We start from the raw sequence: 13,388 nt of genomic DNA, 5'->3' as shown, positions 1-13,388 counted from the left end.
AAAGCCCCACACCTCTGGCTCAGGATGCTTTGCACCAGATAAATTGTGACTGGAAATGGGTATAACCAGCTGGAATGCACCCCCACAGCGGGCCAGGGGCGTGGGTGGTCTCAGGGCTTTCAGAGCATGCCAGCCCATTGCCACATCCTTGTCTCTGGGACCTGCTCCCTGGTCAGCCCCGTCTGTGCTTCACTCCTGCCCAGGCTGGCACAGTGGAGTTTTTGGCTGATTTCTGCAATTTCTCAGTGTGCAGATATCCTGGATTTCAGGCACTATCACTATCCACCCACACCCCTTTGCCCCTCAAAGCCTTCACCTGAAGCAGGCAGTGAGTCTGATCCAAGACACACTGGGTCTAACAGAAAGTTCTGCTGGGGTGAGGAAGACAAGAGCATAAGCCAAGGCTGGCTGTAGGACAAAGGCAGGCAAAGCCCTAACATCCCACACCATGAGATGAGAACTGGAAACTGCAGAGAAATGGAGAAAGCTCCACACTTTCAGTATCGCTCCCAGGAGTCCAAAGCAGCCACAGGAGATGGGGTGTGGGCTTGGTGCCCATGACTCCTTCCTCCTCATAACCCTCCTCCCTGGGAAGAGCCCCTGCCCCAGCACCCACCTGCTCCAGGACCCTCGATGCTGTAGGTCACCACGCCGTTGTCCCCCTCGTCCAGGTCGGTGGCACTCATGGTGATCACTGATGTCCCTGCCGGCTCATTCTCGTACACGCTGGTGCTGAACTGGCTCTTGCTGAACTGGGGCCTGACGTCGTTGATGTCCAGCACCGTGATCACCACCTTTGGCAAAGCACAGCCGGCTGGTGTGAGGCTGGGGAAGGCTGGGCAGCCCCTGGGGCCGTAGCCCTGCTGTGACCTGCAGCTCTGCTGCTGCAGAGAGGTGCCCTTCCTGCTATTTGTTTAACTCCACCAGCTGAATTCCTGCCTCCAACAATGGGGGCCGCCGTGGCTGGGGCAGCCATTCATGCCACAGCACTGCAGACAATAGTGTCACCCTCGCCTGCCCCTCCTGCCGACGTGCTGTCCCTGCAGCACAAAGTGCCCTGCAGCATCCACCCCACGGCTCCCGGCATCACCCGCTCTTCCTTCTGCCCAATTCCCCCCAGTCCAGCCCCTGGGAGGAAAGGTGGGGCTTTAACACCTTCTTGCTGGTGGCCAGCACCCAAGGGGTGACGGGAGGAGGAGGAGAGCCCTACCTGCACAGAGTTCTCCCGACGGTTGCTGGAGACATCCCCAGGGTTGTCCCTGGCCACGGCTGTCAGAGTGTAGTGATCCTTCTTTTCCCGGTCCAGGGCTGACAGGATGTAGATGTCACCCTGCAGCACACAGAGACCTTCAGGTGGACCTCGTCTGGCAGAGCTGGTACTCAAGAAGGGGCACAAGGTGAGGTGTGGGAGCAAGGCACAAGCTGGGACCATTTCAGCCTCCCCTCCCTTCCCCTGCTCTGTTCCAGCCTCGGTTGGCTCCTTACCGTGTTGGGATTTATCCCAAACTTGCCCTCTCCGTCGCTCAGGCTGTACTGGATGAGAGCGAACTGCCCGGAATCCGCATCGGTGGCCGTGACGCTCAGGATGACCGTACCCAAGGGCACGTCCTCAAACACAGCTTTCTGCAACAGAGGCAGCAAGGCAGGACTGGCTCAGCCCCTGCTGTCGCAGCGGGCAGTAACCGAGGGCACAGCTGGCACAGCTGGCACCCAGCACTGGTGCTCCAGATTGCAATGCAAGATGTTTTCCATTACCATCTGTATGGCAGATTAAATTTGTCAAGTGGGCAGTTTGCCTTATCTCTCTCTTTGAGTGACCACAATCACACGTCCCTGGGAGGGGACATTGCTGATAACAGACTATTGAATGTCACTGCATGGCTGATAAGAACTATAACATCCCATTGGGAGATGCTCCGCCCAGGGGGAGGAGCCAAACATTACTACCCAGATACAATCCAGAGGGAGGAGCCAAGCATTGCTACCCAGATATAATCCAGGGGGAGGAGCCAAGCATTGCTACCCAGATATAATCCAGGGGGAGGAGCCAAGCATTGCTACCCAGATATAATCCAGAGGGAGGAGCCAAGCATTGCTACCCAGATATAATCCAGAGGGAGGAGCCAAGCATTGCTACCCAGATATAATCCAGGGGGAGGAGCCAAGCATTGCTACCCAGATATAATCCAGGGGGAGGAGCCAAGCATTGCTACCCAGATATAATCCAGGGGGAGGAGCCAAGCATTGCTACCCAGATATAATCCAGAGGGAGGAGCCAAGCATTGCTACCCAGATATAATCCAGAGGTTTTGAGACACCAGCATGGCTTTCTCCATGGGATTCCCCAGAGGAACAGCAGCTGTCTCTCCTTCCACTGGATCTTCAGAGGAAGAATACATCCTTCTCTACAGGATCCCTGCTCCAGCAGAACCACCCCTGACACTGCAGGAGGGCTGCAGCCACATTTCCAATGGGACTGCCACCAACACCCTGACCCACAGGGTGTCAGGTTGGGTTCTGACTCTGACAGTGTTGTTCTACTGTACTGCATTGTTTATTTTATCCTTTTATATTTTGTCCTTCCCTATTAAAGAACTGTTATTTCCTGCTCCCATATTTTTTGCCTGAGAGCCCCTTAATTTAAAATTTACAGCAATTGGGAGGGGTGGGGAGGGTTTACATTCTCCATTTCAGGGGAGGCTCCTGCCTTCCTCAGCAGACTCCTGTCTTTCCAAACCAAGACAACTGGGCACAGCCAGACTCCCAGCAAGGTGTTGGCACAAAGCACAAAGCACGTGCCAGCGTTGGCCATTTTCTCCAAAGGGCTCAAGCACAGGCAGAGGGAAGAGAAGGTGTCCCTGGAGAACCCCCAGCTCTGTGCCTGTCCTCACCAGCCCAACACACCCCCAGTTTGACAGGAGTGCTCACCTGGTAGGAGGGTTGGCTGAAAACAGGGTTGTTGTCATTGATGTCCACAATCTGCAGGTACACGGGGATCTCAGCGGATCTGCGGGGAGAGCCGTTGTCGGAGGCACGGACGGTGAAGTTCAGCCACTGCACCTCCTCATAGTCCACCGTCCTGTTGGCCACAACCTTCCCTAGAGGATGGCAGACCCCAGAATGAGAAACCTGACCCAGGTCACCCACCTGCCCCAGAGTCCCATGTCCCCAGGCCACCAACCTGCCGAAGGGTCTTCCAGACAGGCGTAACCTTCCGGAGAGAGGTTCAGCAGCTCGTAGGTGATCTGCCCATTGGCACCTTTGTCTGGGTCCACTGCTGAGATTGAGATGAGTGTGGTGCCCTGCGTGGCTCCCTCCAGGATCCGCTCAGTGAAGTAGGTGACCCCGAAGGGGCGGAAGCGGGGCGTGTTGTCATTGACGTCCAAGACGTTGACTGTCAGCTTGGCTGTGGCCATGGCAGAGACCACAGGGGGAGAGAAGAGAAGAACCAATGAGAAAGAGAAGGGAAGGAAGGTTGGGTTGGAGGAGGGCTGTAAAGGCACAAATGTGACAGTCCAGGAGAGCCAGCAGGTGCTGGTTCATCAAGAAAAATTTAGTACGCCCCAAAGCCACTATGCCCTGAGCACGCTATGGGTGCTCCTATGCTGCAGTGGGACACCTGCTCCTGAGCTTTGTGTCTTCTCACATGAGCCTGAATTTACCCACAGTGGGGTGGCGAGATACCATAGGAATGGTAATGAAGAGATGAGTGTCTCCCATGGAAGGGTTATGGGCACACAGTCCTTTCCTCCCATTATAAGATTATGGGCACAAAGTCCTTCCCCACCCACTGCAGCCCTGGGATGTCTGGGACATTCTCTAAAGGAGTCCTCAGGGGAGAACTTGAACCTGACGGGACTGGTCCCACTGGAAATGCTGCTGGTCAGGATGGAGAGGAAGGTGGGAGAGCTGCTGGTTATCCAGAAGCTTCACTGGTGCCTGGGAAGGCTGTGCCAGTCCCTGTGCCCACCCTTACCATTGGGCACGCTGACCGAGCGGTCGATGACTTCACTGGCGTTGTCATGGACAGAGATGGTGACCTCGTAGGTGGCCACTAGTTCACGGTTGAGGGGAGTTTTGATCTTCACAGCTCCTGGGAACCCCAAAAAGATGGATGTCTCAGGCTGTGCCTGTGCCCCTGCCTGGGCAGGGGGGTGAGTACCAACCCACCGCTGCATCTTGCACCATGCTTGTTCTCCTGTCCCTCCAAAGGGTGAATTAGGAAAACACTCGAGAGCTACAGGAAGAGACAACTGTTCTCCCCCTGCTCTCCATGTCCTTCCTACCTGTCTGTTCCACACGGCCTCAGGTGGTTCTGGTTGTGTATCTAAAAGTGGTTTGGGAGCAGCTGTTGCTGCTCCCCTGCACAACCCCATCCACCTGAGCTCAGCATCTTTCACAATCTTGTCCAGTATCTTTTCCAACAAGGTCATTTTTCTGTCTGGATCAGCTTTGTGCTTCCAAAAGATATGTGAGGAGCTCCTGGCCCTCCTTCCCCAAAGGAGCCCACCACCTGCCCTGGAGTGGCCCTTGCTCCCCCAGGGAGGGGGCTTGGGTGCAGTCTGCCAAGGCTGAGCAGCCCCCGGCCCACAACAGAGGCCAACTCTGCCGGTGGAGATGGGTGAGATGGAGGAGACCATGGTGGCACGGAGACAGGAATGAGCACAGACACAGAGACAAAACTGAGAGCAGGAAAAGAAAGCAAAGTTAAGTCAGTTAGACAGGAAAGAGAAGGGTGAGACAGTGGGGAGGCAGGAGAGGAGCACCACCGCCCCGTACCTTGGACACCTACCTCCAGGCAGAGAAGAAGAAGAAGTAGAAGCAGAAACGAGGAGAGGGGTCCACACTGCCCACTCCTCCCCTCCCGCTCTCCTACCTGTCCTGAAATCCACCGTGAAGGCTCCCTGCTGGTCGGGCACCAGCGCGTCCGTGTCGTCGCGGGCCACGATGCCCAGCAGGTAGTACTCCAGGCGGGGGTGCAGGTCCCTGTCGATGGCCGTCACCTCGGCCACCACGGTGCCCGGGGGAGCAGACTCGGGGATGCTGACGCTCTGGATGGGGTTGATGAACTCGGGCCGGCAGTCGTTGACGTCGTCAATGAGGATGCTGACAGTGGCCGTGCCCGACAGCGGCGGCGTGCCCTGGTCCACGGCCACCACCACCAGGCGGTAGGCGTCGCGCTCCTCGCGGTCGATGGTGATGTTGGCCACGCGGATCACCCCCGTGCTGGCATCGATCAGGAACCTGTCCTGGCCACCACCCTCAATGCGGTAGTCCAGCTGTTGGTTGAGGCCACTGTCAGCATCCGTGGCTGTCACCTGGAGGACGGAGAAGCCTGGAAAGGTGGGACACAGCCCTCTCAAGAGAGGGTTGGAGGGCAGCGGCAACAAGCCCTTGGTCCCAAGGCAAATACCATCAAGAGACATAGGCAGCCTCAGTTCCCAGATTTTGACCCCATCCTGGCCAATGGTGTCACTGGGAGCAGGATTTTCACAGTCCCAAGGGGACACGCAGGTCACCCCGTTTCCCACCCTGACATCTAGTCCTGACCTGGAGGGCTGTTCTCCAACAGCCGCACTGTGATGGATGCTGGCTGGAAGACAGGGCGGTTGTCATTGTCATCCAGGACGGTCACTGCCAGGCTGGCCGTGCTGTTCAGCCCCCCCACATCACGAGCCATCAGTGTGAATTCCAGGTGAGGGTCCAGCAAAGCCTCTCGGTCGATCACACCACCAGGCTTCACCGAAACCACACCTGGAGAAAAAGGGGAAAAGCCTGGTGGCAGACCACATGGAGACCTGGTGGCCCTGGGGACAGACCAGCTGAGCCACCTCACCTGTCCTGTTGTTGATAACAAAGAGGTCCGGGGATGCCTTCAGGAGCTCGTAGGTCACCATGGCATTGCTGCCCTGGTCAGCATCCAGAGCTAGGATGGGGCCATTGAGCATTGTCACAGGAGTCCCTGGACGAGATGACAAAAGCATTAGGGAGGGTGGCAGTCCCCTGGAGGGCCCCCCTGTCCCCCTCCCACCCCGGTGACACATGAGGGACAGCAATGAATGGATGGAGGAGGTGACAGAGCCGGGCCTCAAGGGGTGTGAGGCACTGGGGGGTGGCTGCTGCAGCCTTGCAGACTGACTCGTGAGGCCCAGGAGAGGTGGTGGGACATCCAGCTAAAAGCAAACAGACAGACACATCCATCAGAGGGGTGGCAGCAGCGCCCTACCACCAAGAGTGTCACCTGGAGGCACCCAAACCCTTTGCTTGAGATGTTTCTCAAGGGTGGGACAGGATACCTGAAGTCTTGGAGCAGGGAGCAATTTAAATGGCAGGAAGGCAACACAAAATAGTAAGAATAGTGTTTCTAGCTCTTTGTCTGGGAAACGTCCATCTGGACAGGCTGAGCTCTTTAAAAATCTCTAACCCCTGGAGCAAGGCAGTTCCAGCTGACGGAGAGACGGCAGCCCATCCTCTTCAGGGCATAGGGCAGATGTGTGCCCTCAAGTCTGCCCCCAGGGCTCTGCTCATCCCACGGGCACCTGCTGCAGCTGAGCAAATCCCAAATGGTGCCCATTTTGTGCCAGGAAGGGTTTCCACATGCAGCATGAACCAAAGCTGTGGTCTCCTCAAGGCTCATCAAGGCACAAGCTCCTCAAACTCAGCATCCCTGTCCCAGTTAGCTGCAGCCCGGCCCTGCCCATCATCCTTTCTCCTCCACCACAGCAAGGAGACATCTCCCCTCATCCAGTCCTGAAGGGAGTCTCCAGGAGCCACATAAGGGAGTGAAGAGAGACCTACCAGGGGGCGAGTTCTCCATCACCTCAGCCTGGTAGGAGCTCTGGGTGAAGAGGGGGCGGTTGTCGTTCTCATCCGCTATGGAAATGACCAGCAGGTCGAAATCCTAAAGGAAAGTTGGGACAAGAGGGCGATGACCATAGTGTCCTTTCCTTGAGCCCACCTTCCCCCTCTGGGGCAGTCAAAGGATTCTCCACTATCATTGTGGTTGTCCAGCTCTCCAGCCCAACACTGTCCCACCTTCCATGACATCTGCTGTTGCATGGAGTCAACAAATGACTTTGGACTCGCCCTAGATCCTACTGCTCCTGTTCCCTGCCGGGAACGGGGTTGTAGCCCCCTCCCTGTGATCCCCAGACGCTCTCTGGCGATGGGGCTGCTATCAGAAACACCGTGGGTAAAGGCAGTGCTTGGTTTTGGCCATTTTCTCCCCCTGCCCCGCTGGAGGCCCCGGCAGTGTCCGTAATTACCCGCCTGGCATTGCGGATGTTCTCGGGGTTGTCCTTCACCGTCACCGTCAGCCTGTACTCGGCCACCCGCTCCCTGTCTAGCGGGCGGTTCACGTACACAACGCCACTCTGCCGGGGAAACGAGGGAGAAAACACCACAAAATGCCACTTTAGTGGGGAAAACAAGGGAGAAAGCACCACAATGTCACTTTAGTGGCACCACAATGCCACTCTGCCGGGAGAAACAAGGGAGAAAACACCACAATGCCACTTTAGTGGGGAAAACAAGGGAGAAAGCACCACAATGTCACTTTAGTGGGGAAAACAAGGGACAAAGCACCACAATGTCACTTTAGTGGCACCACAATGCCACTCTGCCGGGAGAAACGAGGGAGAAAACACCACAATGTCACTTTAGTGGGGAAAACACCATAATGCCACTCTACCAGGAAAAACAAGGGAGAAAACACCACAGTGCCACTCTGCCAGGGAAAACAAGGGACAAAACACCACAAAATGTCACTTTAGTGGGGAAAACAAGGGAGAAAGCACCACAATGTCACTTTAGTGGCACCACAATGCCACTCTGCCGGGAGAAACGAGGGAGAAAACACCACAATGCCACTTTAGTGGGGAAAACACCATAATGCCACTCTACCAGGAAAAACAAGGGAGAAAACACCACAGTGCCACTCTGCCAGGGAAAACAAGGGACAAAACACCACAAAATGTCACTTTAGTGGGGAAAACAAGGGAGAAAGCACCACAATGCCACTCTGCCAGGGAAAACAAGGGAGGAAACCAAACAATGCCACACTGCCAGGGAAAACAAGGGAAAAAACACCACAATGCCACTCTACTGGGGAAACAAAGGAGAAAACGCCACAATGCCACTCTGCTGGGGAAAATAAGGGAGAAAACACCACAATGCCATTCTAACAAGGGAGAAAACACAACAATGCCACTCTGCTGGGGAAAACAAGGGACAAAACACCACAATGCCACTCTAACAAGGGAGAAAACACCAGTGGGATGCAAGGAATGCTTCCCCTAGGGCATTTCCTGCCAGAACAAGGATGCCAGACTGCACAGCTGGGTTCCCACCCCCATTATCCCAGTATCCCACCCCCCCATCCCAGCACCCCATCCCCTCATCCCAGCATCCCATCCCCTCCCGGGCCATACGGTGCTGTTGATGTAGAAGGCATTCTCCGTGTTCCCTGCTGTTATGTCGAAGGTCAGCAGCGCGTTGGGGCCCTGGTCGGCGTCGTGGGCGAGCACGCGGGTGACGAAGCTGGAGACGGCGGCGCTCTCGCTCAGCGTGATGTTCATGGGCAGGTTCAGCAGCACGGGGTCGTTGTCGTTGATGTCCAGCACACGGACACCCACCACCATCTGCCAGGGAGAGAAGCAGGGCAGGCATGTGGCATGCCTCTCCAGGCCTCCCATCCTTTTCTTGCACTCCCCAGGCACGAGGCCCAGGATGGAGAGGCCTCTGGACATGAAGAAGGAGGTGGAGGGGAGGAGAATGAAGCCAGAGACCAAAAGGGAAGGATCTAAGCATGGGGACAGCTCAGAGCCCCCCGTGCCAGCGTGGGGACTCACGGTGGAGCTGAGGGGAGGCACGCCCCGGTCGCGGGCGGCGATGGTGAGGTTGTAGAAGGGGATGTTCTCGCGGTCCAGCTCGGCGTCCTTCCGCACCCGCAGCTCTCCTTCCACCGGCGAGATGACAAATTCCCCTGCCGGAGACAGCGGGGCCCTGGCTCTCACCGGGCTTTGTCTCCCCAAGGAGGGGCTTGTCTGGGAGCTGGGGCAGCACGGCAGGTTTGGGGACAAGCCCACGCCCCGTTACTGCAGGTACAGGAGGATTGACAGCTGGGGATTGTGCGGGGTGCGCCCCAGGTAGCACCAGGAGCAGGGGATGGGGTGAATGGCCAAACAAGAGGAGCCTGTCCCCATTTCCTGGGCCTTTCTGAAGATGCCAACAGCCCCTCTGTGCCCTGGGATGGCCAGAGCAGGGTGGGCCATCCCAGCACTGGACCTCCACAGCACTGACCCTCCATGAGCCAAAGGCCTTGTCCTGCTTGTTGTGGAAAAGCTTTGGGCTTCCAGACTCTGCCTTCCAGATTCTCTGGAGCAGTCACCACTCCCTTCAGCAAGGGACATCCAGATGTCTCCATGTTTAGGGATGCCCCCAGCTCCTCTGCCATCTGCACCATGGTGCTGGTGGAGCTGTGAGTGCTGGAGAGCAACTCAGTCCCCCAACACCCTGCAAACCCCACAGGGACTTGGGGACAAGGCTCAGTTTTTGCACTTTTCTTTTGGCCTTTTTAACTTCTTTTTGCCTTTATTGCTCAGCAGTTTTCCCCCTTCCCTCCACCAGCCCCAGGCACCCCCTGCCCGGGCACGAACAGGTTAAGTTTCCTGTTGCTCAAACAGGATTTCCTGGTGTCGACAGGCCGAGCTGGGAGGGAGGATGGCGTTTCTGAAGCGCTTCCTCCCCGCGCTCCTGCGAGCCAGGCTCCTCCGTGGGGCAGCCAGGGGGACAGGGGACACCCCGTGCGTGTGTCCCCACTCACCCAGGGGGTCCCCGGCGATGATGCTGTATTCCACTTGTCCACTGGGCCCCGAGTCGCCGTCGTGGGCCAGGAAAGTCCAGACACGAGGGCCGGGCTGGCCCTCGGTGACATCGAAGGGCCCCTCGTAGGGCCGCGGGAAGGTGGGACAGTTGTCGTTGATGTCATTGAGGTTCACCAGCACCTGCGGCCACGGGCAGAGGCACGAGGGTTGTGAGAGGAGAGGGTGGAGGGGAAGGGAAGAGCACCCTGCTGGCCACGAGCGTGGGAAGCTGTGGAAGGCACAACACCTCCTGTATTTCTGGTTTTCTGGGCTCACCAGACATCCAGCTCACCGCTCAGAGAGTCAAACTCGGTTATTCCTGATCGTGCCCGCCCTACATGCACACTGCAGGACTCCAGCTGCACACTGCCAAACCTCTGGGCCACACACCATGGGGGAACTCAACCCAAAAGCCCAGTGTCCCCCACATCAACGTCCAAGGAGGACAAAACCACAGAGATGAGTCTGGAGACACATGATCTCTGCGGCCAGCTGCACACTGGCTCACTCCTCTGCCTCCAACAAATACTTAATTCCTAATGCTGGGCAAACTTTAAAAAACTGACCGGTTGCATCCTTGTCCCAACAAAGCCACCACCACTGGTGGCAACAGGTGGTTATGAGAAAGGCACTGGAAATGAGGAGTTTTCTGACCTCCTGGTTGAAGAACAGTGAAACCCACCAGATGGGCATTTGTTGCTGATTAAATCTAATGTTTATAGAGAGTACATCCAAGATTCTTCTCCGTTTCCTAGCAGTGGAGAAAACAAACACTGTCATGCCTTATCAGGGTCCCATCACTGGGGACCTCAAATAATCCCTAAACCTCCTCCTAAAAGCTGTGTTTTCATACACTGCTGGCACAAACTCCTGGAGCAGTGGAGGGAGGGTGTTTCCATCCTTCCTGGCTTTGGTGCTTGTTGCTGAAGGGGTTTCCAAGTTTGTGTCTCTGCTTGAGCCAAGTGCAGGGGAAGATCTGCCCTCACCTGCAGTGCATGGCTGCTGTGCCTTCGCTGCCTGCAGTTAAACCCTGGCTCTGTCCCGGGCCAGGAAGCCATCCCCAGCACCATCAGATGCCCAAATCTGAAGGCTTTCCCTTTGTCCAAGCATGGACTCCCACTGCCAGGCTTGTGTGGACAGATTTTATCCATAGAAATTTCCTACACCGGTACCTCCCCTTTAGTTTTTCTTTTTTTTTTCCCTTCACACACAAGAATTTATCTCCTCTTGGGGGATTACAAAACCTGTGGCTCAATATCAGGGTGAGGTACAACGGTCCATGGCAATCAAGACAGAAGGTTTAACCCATCCCTGCCACCTGCTGACCACCAAATCAATCTGGGCATGCTGTAGAATTTGTCAAATTTTGGTTTTGGTCACAAAAACAATCGGTGCACTCTATTCCTGCAAAATATTTGCTTTGGAGCTGCTCGCCTGCCCTCCCCAGTCTTTGAGCAGTGCACTGAGTTCAGGTCACCATGGCCCAGGGAAAATAGAGCTACAGAGAAAAGCAACATAAAAATGACTAGAGGCTTTAAATAACCTCCTTACAAGGGAAAAGGGAATTTTCAAAGCACATAAATAGCAAGAAGAGATAAAGATGAAGCTGAAATTAATGTTATAGCAATGCTTCACTTCCTGCTGTCCCTTCAAGGACCAAGAGGACATTTCAAGAAAACATAGGAGGAGGAGCTCCAGGAGTTTCTTTGTGTCCTTGCAGGACCAAATAACCGGGTTAATAAACCCAGAAACACCTCTTGTGCATGACCCTGTTTTGAAACACCCTTGAGGGAGAGCAAGGCAACAGCAACTGGGCAAACCGGCCACATCTGGCTGAAGCAACCGGTGACCACTGGGAAGGAGATGTGAAACTGCTCTCCAAGTGGGAACTCCCTGACCCCAGCGAGGCCAGGGTGTCGCAAGCCCCCCGCCAGCTCCTCACCGTGGCTGTGGACGTCAGCCGGCGCGAGACGATGGGGCACTGGTCGGTGGCGGTGACCACCAGGGTGTAGCGCCCGTGGCTGATCTCGTAGTCCAGCTCCTTGACCGTGCGGATCTCCCCCTGCAAGGACAGGGCGGTGAAGGGACAGGCACGGGGACCCGCGTGCAGCGGGGCCGGCGGCCGCACTGACCGTGGCGTTGTCGATGTGGAAGGTACCCAAGATGTTGCCCTCGGTGATGGCGTAGGCCACCGTGCCGTTGGGTCCCTCGTCCTGGTCCAGGGCCTGCACGGTGACCAGGCTGGCGTTGAGGCTGGAGGGGCCCTCGTCCAGGGTCACCTCGTAGAGCTGCTGCCGGAAGGCGGGAGCGTTGTCGTTCTCGTCCAGGATGGTGACGTACACCGTGGTGGTGGCCTGTGGGACAGGGACATCGTGGTAAGCACAGTGGAGGCATTTGCTGGGCAGTCAAGGCTGGATCTGTCAAGGTCAGTGACCAACAATGGCTCAACGCTGCCAAGAGACACAAAAAGCATTCAGGGCTCCAAGTGAAATGAGCCGTGTCTTCAGATGCACTTGCAGGTGATGGCTGTGTACAGAGATAAATCAGAGATTAAATCAGAGATTAAATCACACGCTCATTCCCAAGCAAAGTGCTCTGTGGGACACAAATCCCAGAGATGATGCTGCCACGGCTCAGGGGAGGAACAAAACTGAGCATCTGGGACCACTGGACTCACCGCCCATGGTCCCTGTCGTAGACATCTTTTATGAAAAATCCTTTCCTTAGGATTTTTCCTCCTGAGAAGCTGGGAGGCCTCAGGAACAAAAAATGTAAACATTGATTATCTGCTGCTGTGGAATGCAACAGGTGCATCTATGATTGGCCCATGTTGGGTGTTTCTAATTAATGGCCAATCACAGTCAGCTGGCTCGGACAGAGAGTCCAAGCCAGAGCCTTTGTTATCATTCCTTCCTATTCTATTCTTAGCCAGCCTTCTGATGAAATTCTTTCTTCTATTCTTTTAGTATAGTTTTAATGTAATATATATAATAAAATAATAAATCAGCCTTCTGAAACATGGAGTCAGATCCTCGTCTCTTCCCTCAACCTGAGACCCCTGTGAACACCATCACAGTCCCACCACCTCCCTGCTGACCACAACTTCACTGCTGGCCAGGCTCAGCTGGATCAGAGCCTCTTCCAGTGGTCCCTGGCCCTGCACAGGCACCTGGATGTCCTGTCTGTCTCACAGGGGTGTCACCCCACCTGGGATGGGCTGGTGTTTATTGTTTATTGCACAGAGCGGGGTCTTGGAACAATAAACCATTTCCTTGGCGTGTCTGGGCTTCATGCCCACACCTTCCCCCAGCAACAAATTTCTCCCAGCCAGCCAAGGGTTACGTTTTTGGCAGGAGCATCAGAGCCGTGTTTGCTGTAAAAACCACAATGCCACACTGTAATTAGGTACTTTTCTATTTCCCTGCACACTCCAGATTCAGAGCAGGCGGGCAGCAAATTTTCCTGCGGGTTGCAAAACTCCGAGTTCTCTGGGCTTCACTTTCCAGGGAAAGCTGACTGGAAATG

The 13,388-nt window shown here is 55.6% G+C and overlaps 1 protein-coding gene across 1 annotated transcript in view; it reads right to left on the bottom strand.

Annotated features, from left to right (window-relative positions):
- The window catches only part of CDH23 (cadherin related 23), a 223,341-nt gene that overhangs the window by 8,522 nt on the left and 201,431 nt on the right, over positions 1–13,388 (bottom strand). Inside the window, 16 exon segments of the mRNA XM_058810630.1 lie at positions 617–794; positions 1,211–1,330; positions 1,486–1,623; positions 2,929–3,098; positions 3,182–3,406; positions 3,977–4,093; positions 4,877–5,335; positions 5,551–5,754; positions 5,837–5,962; positions 6,799–6,901; positions 7,266–7,373; positions 8,430–8,639; positions 8,850–8,983; positions 9,824–10,004; positions 11,806–11,925; positions 11,996–12,217. Of these exon segments, the coding sequence (XP_058666613.1) occupies positions 617–794; positions 1,211–1,330; positions 1,486–1,623; positions 2,929–3,098; positions 3,182–3,406; positions 3,977–4,093; positions 4,877–5,335; positions 5,551–5,754; positions 5,837–5,962; positions 6,799–6,901; positions 7,266–7,373; positions 8,430–8,639; positions 8,850–8,983; positions 9,824–10,004; positions 11,806–11,925; positions 11,996–12,217 (2,815 nt within the window).

This window comes from Ammospiza caudacuta, chromosome 9 (genome assembly GCF_027887145.1).
Source record: "Ammospiza caudacuta isolate bAmmCau1 chromosome 9, bAmmCau1.pri, whole genome shotgun sequence".
NCBI lineage: Eukaryota > Metazoa > Chordata > Aves > Passeriformes > Passerellidae > Ammospiza > Ammospiza caudacuta.
This window is presented reverse-complemented; position numbering and strand designations above follow the sequence as displayed.